The 6,000-nt window shown below is 45.0% G+C and overlaps 1 protein-coding gene across 12 annotated transcripts in view; it reads left to right on the top strand.

The window, feature by feature from the left end:
* PLEKHS1 (pleckstrin homology domain containing S1) overlaps positions 1 to 5,508 on the top strand; it is a 39,327-nt gene extending 33,819 nt beyond the window's left edge. For all 12 annotated transcript variants that reach the window (XM_046026389.1, XM_046026382.1, XM_046026386.1 and 9 more), the window contains 2 exons: positions 944 to 1,079; positions 3,793 to 5,508. In XM_046026389.1, the coding sequence (XP_045882345.1) occupies positions 944 to 1,079; positions 3,793 to 3,972 (316 nt within the window). In that variant the 3' untranslated portion in view covers positions 3,973 to 5,508. The remainder of the gene's footprint in view (positions 1 to 943; positions 1,080 to 3,792) is intronic.
* Positions 5,509 to 6,000: the final 492 nt, after the last annotated feature.

Consider the following 6,000-nt stretch of genomic DNA (forward strand, 5'->3'; position numbering starts at 1 on the left):
AGCAGAAAGGAATAGGTATGGTCCAGGGAAATCATTCTGAGCAATGACTACTAAGTCATTAATCACTGAGCAATGACTATGGGATAAATGAATGAAGTGTGTGAAGTCAACAAGAATCTAAGTTCTAAAAGAAAAGGTTGGACCAAGGTCAAAGACTTCCAGACACCTCTTGGTCAGGGACAGAAGCAAAAGAGAGAATTTTCTTAAAATCAGCACTGTTTATTTGGTTCTAAACCTTTTAAAACCTTTGCAATTTGTTTGGGTGGAAGATTACATTTCCACAAGGGAAGAAACCCCTTTAATGTAAAGGGGTGACAAGTTCTGTAAGAGGGCAGGAAGCGCGATCTTCCACTTTTTCAAATTTCCTGCAATCTCAGAGGTTCAGTAAATACTTGACTGAAACTGTTGACTTCTCTGTGCCTGGGCTTGCTCATTTCTCCATTCACGTGCTGTTCATTAGATAGTCATTGTGTAATCATCACGTGCTCCCTTTCAGTAAACACCTGTTAAACATCTTCTGTTTACTTGGAGTTATGTGGCTGTAAAAAGATTTTTTTTGAAGGTAGTGCTATCCTTCTGGGGTCTCATAGCTTGGTGAAAAAGACAGGCACATAAACGAGCAAATATAAAATGCATGTGATTTAAATATACAAGGAATGGGTGTTCCCACTGCGCAGTAGAAGTCCAGGGGCAGGGAGAGTCATTAAAGGAAGGGGAGTGTAGGAGGACTGTGTAGAGACGGTATGATCAGAGTTGGTTTTGGAAGAAGGGTCGGGTCCAACAGTAGTGACAGATGAGAGAATATTCCAAAAGAAAATGGAGTTTGTCTGGGTCAGATGTGGTGCACGGTAGCTTAAGAAGCTGGTGATGGTCATGAGGGACCCTAGTCTGTGTCCTGCGGGCACAGTCTCACACTTGAGTTGAATGCCGTGTCTCACTGCAGTGTGGCTCAGTGGCAAGGCCCCCCGCGCCTGGGATGCTTATTTTTTCACGGAGATCATCTTTTGGCCGTGAACGACCTGAAGCCCCATGGCCTGGACGAGGCCTCCTTGTTTCTCAGCCGGTCTGTCCAGAAGGAGGTGAGTCCTGCTGCCCGGCCCTGGCCAGGAATAAGACCAAGGTCTTGGGTGGAGTCTAAACAGTGCATGCAAACACATGCAAATAACAGAATGTTATTTTAGAAGCTTTTCAAAATTGTTTCATATAAAGGAGTATTTGGAGAGGGCCAGGGGTAGGAGACTGAACGTCGGGGTCTAAGACCTCAGACACAGTAGAAGGTAGTGGAAGGAGCTTGCAAGGGAATCCCATTGGCTCAGGGTATGTGTTCCATTTCCTTTAGCCAATTTGTGCCTCAACTTTGTCTTCTGCAAAATTGGGGGTAAGGCTCATACTCGTTGGCAGAATTAACTGTGGTAATAGGTATCACATGCTTACAAACAGGACTGGCCCACACTAGGCTCTCTGTTTCATTTACTGCTTTACCTTCTCCAACTATTGGCTGGGGAACGCTGGCCAGGGTCCCCTTTTTAACTCTTCAGGCTCCTCATCTCAGAAATTGGCCTCACCATACCTTCCTCACAGAGTTATTGGGAGAATTAAACAATGTGTGAGTGTGTATTAACTATGAATGTTTTCAAAGGGCTCGCCATGGCCCTGCCTGTGGGTGCTGGTTCGGTGGGGCAAATTGCTTCCCCGGCCTCTGTTTATTTCTAACATGCCACATCACCTTTGGAAAATCATTTTCTTCTCTGGGCTTTCCCTTTGTCTCTCTACGGTGAGATAGTTGGTTTTCAACGTGTGCTCCTTGGGCCCATAAGAGAGAAGGACTTGAGGAAGAGGTGAAGAAGGGGGCAGTATGCATATAAGACTTCAACAAGAATGATCTACATTTGTCATTTATCTGCTTCCTATACTGGCTCTGCTAGCTCTCCTGGAAGAACCGTTTCCTTGGCTTAAAATTCCAGAAAACCACTGTGCTAGATGATCTCTCCAATTTCTTCCAGGGTTTATGATGCTTATCTCTTCTGCATTACACAATAACCTCATTGGTTAAACAAGTGGTGTTATCCATGTTCTCTAAATGGGGAAATCCAACAAGGGTGAGGGAATTATCTAAGGGACATACCTAGTTAGTGGTAGGGCAACGACTCATTCCTTCCTTCAGTCACTCATTCACCATTGAATGAACACGTCCTTTATGCTGGATCCTGGGCTAAGTCCTAGAGCTACATAAATGGCCTCAGCCAAAGCTTGAGGAGCTCACATATCTGAATCAAATAGGCACGTTATGTGCTAGTTACAGCGGAGTGTGGACTCTAAGATGTGAACAGAGGGCCATGGGAGCAGAGAGGGAAAAGGAGTGAATCCATCCGAAGAAGACCAGAAAGGCGTCTTAGAGGAGGTGGTGTCTGGCTTGGGTTTTGAAGACCGGAAAGGAATTTGGAAAAGAAGTAAATGTCAGGGGCTCAGTCCAACAATCGGGGGACTATAATATATTTCCTTGGCCAGAAACCTACCCTGCGGCCAAGTGTTCAATACAATCTTCTGAGTGTTACCAAACAATACTCTGACCCAAAGAGCTAGGCATCAGCTCTGAAGCCAAAAAAAGGGGGGTGAGGTGGGTGGGGAAGGGTTTGCTGGGGAGCAAATGCAGGAAGTTCACTTGGACACTCCTGAGTACAGAGCACCAAGATTTCCTTCCTTTTTTTTCTTTTAAAGTTTTTTTAATTTATTTGACACAGAGAGAGAGAGAGAGGTCACAAGTAGACAGAGAGGCAGGCAGAGAGAGAGGGGGAAGTAGGCTCCCTGCTGAGCAGGGAGCCAGGTGTGGAGCTCGATCCCAGGACCCTGATGATGACCTGAGCCCGATCCCAGGACCCCCAGGATGACCTGAGCCGAAGGCAGAAGATTAACCCACTGAGCCACCCAGGCGCCCCCAAGACTTCCTTTCTAGACTGTGAAGCGTCTTGTGTGGGAGGAGACAACAGCATTTCTCCTGTGCTGACTCTGCCTGTCCCTTTCTACCGGATAACAATTAGATGTTACGGAGAAATGTGGGGCGTTCGCCAACATGGTTATCTGGGAGATCAAAAACTTCTACTTTCCCATCCCCCCTCCCATTCCTGACTATTGTTTATGTTAAAATGAATGTCCAGTTCTCTTTAAAAAATTCAAATAGCTTGTCCCTAGAAGGGAAAAGAATTGTTGGAAGGAGGGGGAATGTGTGGAACCAAAGGAGGAGCAGCCAGGGACCCTAATTATTTTAGGGCATTTGGACTGATCCCATCCACTTTCCCTCCTATTGGGCTACAGTTGAGAGATGAGGAGGTTAGCTTGAGGACAGGGTAGGGACATTGAGAGGAGGCCATGTGAGATTTTAAGGGTTTCAGGGAAGGGGTGTGTGTCAAAAAAAGAAAGGAAGAGATGCTAGATGATAGGAGAGACACATCAAACTTTAATTTCCCCCTGATTTTGTCCGGGGCTTGTCTGGCCTTGTTTGTGCTGGTTTTGTATGGTTTCATCTGGGTTTTCTAGTTTCAAGAGGCTTTTACATCCTGGTACAACTGGGCCCATCGGGTCTACCCTAAAGGCTCAGGCCGGCGGCTGCCAGAGAGTAAAATCCATCCTCCCCATGAATATGCAAGTCATGGTGTCTCCTCTGGCCAGATGTTGTGGTTCACGGTAGGATTTTCTTCAAAACTAGCTTCAGAGGTGTTAATGAGGACAAATTGAGAACAAACAATCGTAAGGATCATCTTTAGTCATTTAGTTTCCTTCTTACTTGTGTTTTAGAAAATAAAACTCACCATCGGCCGGATCCCAAATTCGGAGAAATTTCATGCTGTCTCCTGCACATGCTCCTTAAAAGACGAGCGTGTTGTACCTTGTCCACTGGGTAAGTCTGGACCCGGGAAGACACTGAAGAGGAGTCCAGCCATTAGAAAGGGTCCGTGCAAAGGAAGCGGAGAGTAACAGGCCAAGACCTGCCGCAGAGGAGCGAAGAGGGTCCTCAGACTCTGCAGGGCTCTGCCCCTCACGGCTGTGTGAGAGGAGGCAAGTTAACCCAGCTCTCTGGTTTTCGGCATCTACATCTCAATGGCGGAGGTAACTCCCCTCTCTGGCTATTTGTATCCGGGATGTTGAGAGGGCCAAGGGTGATAACGACTGTGGAACATAGAGGAAATGGAAGGCCTCAATATCTCAGACTTTGTCCCACACACCACCCAGATTGGGTAAGCCCCTCATCTAAGAAGAGCACTGTGTGTTCTGTGAAGCAGTACCCCGCGTAATCCCTTCTCTGTTGGGAACCTGCGGTTGGAAATGCTCATTCCAGGAAGCCAAGGTTCCCAAGAGATTTGGTATCCTATCAGTCCTCCCAAACACTCCTGCTCCTTGTCATGCCCTTGGTCCGAAATGCCAGGCAGAGTCGCCTCTTGGACTCAATAATTATCTTGTTTTCTTAAAGACCCAGTAACTATTCTAGAAGTCAAAGCAATTTCAAGTCTTAATATAGCAAAGATCTGTGTTCTCTACAAGGAATTAAGGCAATGACTGAACACTTCTGAGTTTGAAAGGTCTTAACTAATTGATACAGTAATTGATCCTACAGGCCAAAAACATCAAGTCTTTTTTCATAAACAGGAGAACGGAGGCAGAGAGTGAAAGGACTAATCAAATCTGGGAACGTTAGAGCATAAGGATGCTTCAGGAAATATGTCTTACCACGTTGTCATTTTGTGCCGGAAGACATCAAGGCCCCAAACGTTTAATACAAACAAAACAGAAACAGGCTCATAAATGCAGAGAACAAACTGGTGGTGGCCAGAGAGGAGGAGGGGACAGGAGAAGTAGGCAAAGGAGATTAAAAGGTACAAACTTCCAGTTATCAAATAAGGCAGTCTCCGGGACGGAAAGTGCAGCCTGGGGAATAGAGTCAATGATACCACAGTAATATTGTTTGGTGACCGTACTTAACTGTGGTGAGCAGAGCATAATGTACAAGATTGTTGAATCACTCTGTTGTAGGCCTGAAAGTAACACAGCATGTCAGAAAGGAACAATAGTAAAGCTGGATCCTCTGTGGTTCCCAGTTTCATAGCTGTATAGTGGCAGAACAAGAATCTAAAACCAGCTCTGAGAAACAGATATCCTGATCTTCACTTTGTTTTTGGACTGAGGTTTGAAAAGACCTTCAGCAGACAGAAGACACATCCAAATACAGATCTGTTATCCAGATTGTCTAAAAATCCTTACCTACTGTTTCTTTTTTTAAGCTAGATTGAAGACTCTGCTTTCTCCCTAGTTTTATTGAAAAGTCATTGATACATGGCATTGTATCAGGTCAAAGTATACAACGTAATACGAAGTATACAACGGAATGATCTGATGTGTGTGTATTCACCTACTGTTTCTACTTCCAGAAATCTGTCCAATGGAAATACTCACCCAACCCAGATTGTTCTGTAATGTTCGCTGCAGCACTTTTTGTAATTAAAAATAAATTCTTTAGGGATTGCTTAATTATGAGGACTTCCTGGGAATCCCACTTCCTGGGATTGGGTGCTCTGAAGATGTTAAATATTCTACATGTGAGTCATGGAAGGATGTTTGCAATATAGTAAGAATGACAGAAGCAAGTTGCGGCACGCCTGGGTGACTCAGTCGGTTAAGCGTCTACCTTTGGCTCAGGATCCTGGGATCGAGCCCCGCATCAGGCTCCTTGCTCCGCCGGGAGCCTGCTTCTCCTTCTGCCTCTGCCATTCCCCCTGCTTGTGCTCTCTCTCTCTTTCTCTAAGATAAATAAATAAAATCTTTAAAAAAAAAAAAAAGAAAAAAGCAAGTTGCAGAACAGCAGGCATGACATCGTCCTATTTTTACAAAAATAAATTATTCGTATTTACATATATGTATATGTGTATACAAAATTTCCCCAACCCTAATAAGAGAGAAATGCCTAGCTCATCTGGTTGTCATGAGGTTTAAATGGGTGAGGTGCGGACG

This window comes from Meles meles, chromosome 13, assembly GCF_922984935.1.
Source record: "Meles meles chromosome 13, mMelMel3.1 paternal haplotype, whole genome shotgun sequence".
In the NCBI taxonomy this organism is placed as follows: domain Eukaryota; kingdom Metazoa; phylum Chordata; class Mammalia; order Carnivora; family Mustelidae; genus Meles; species Meles meles.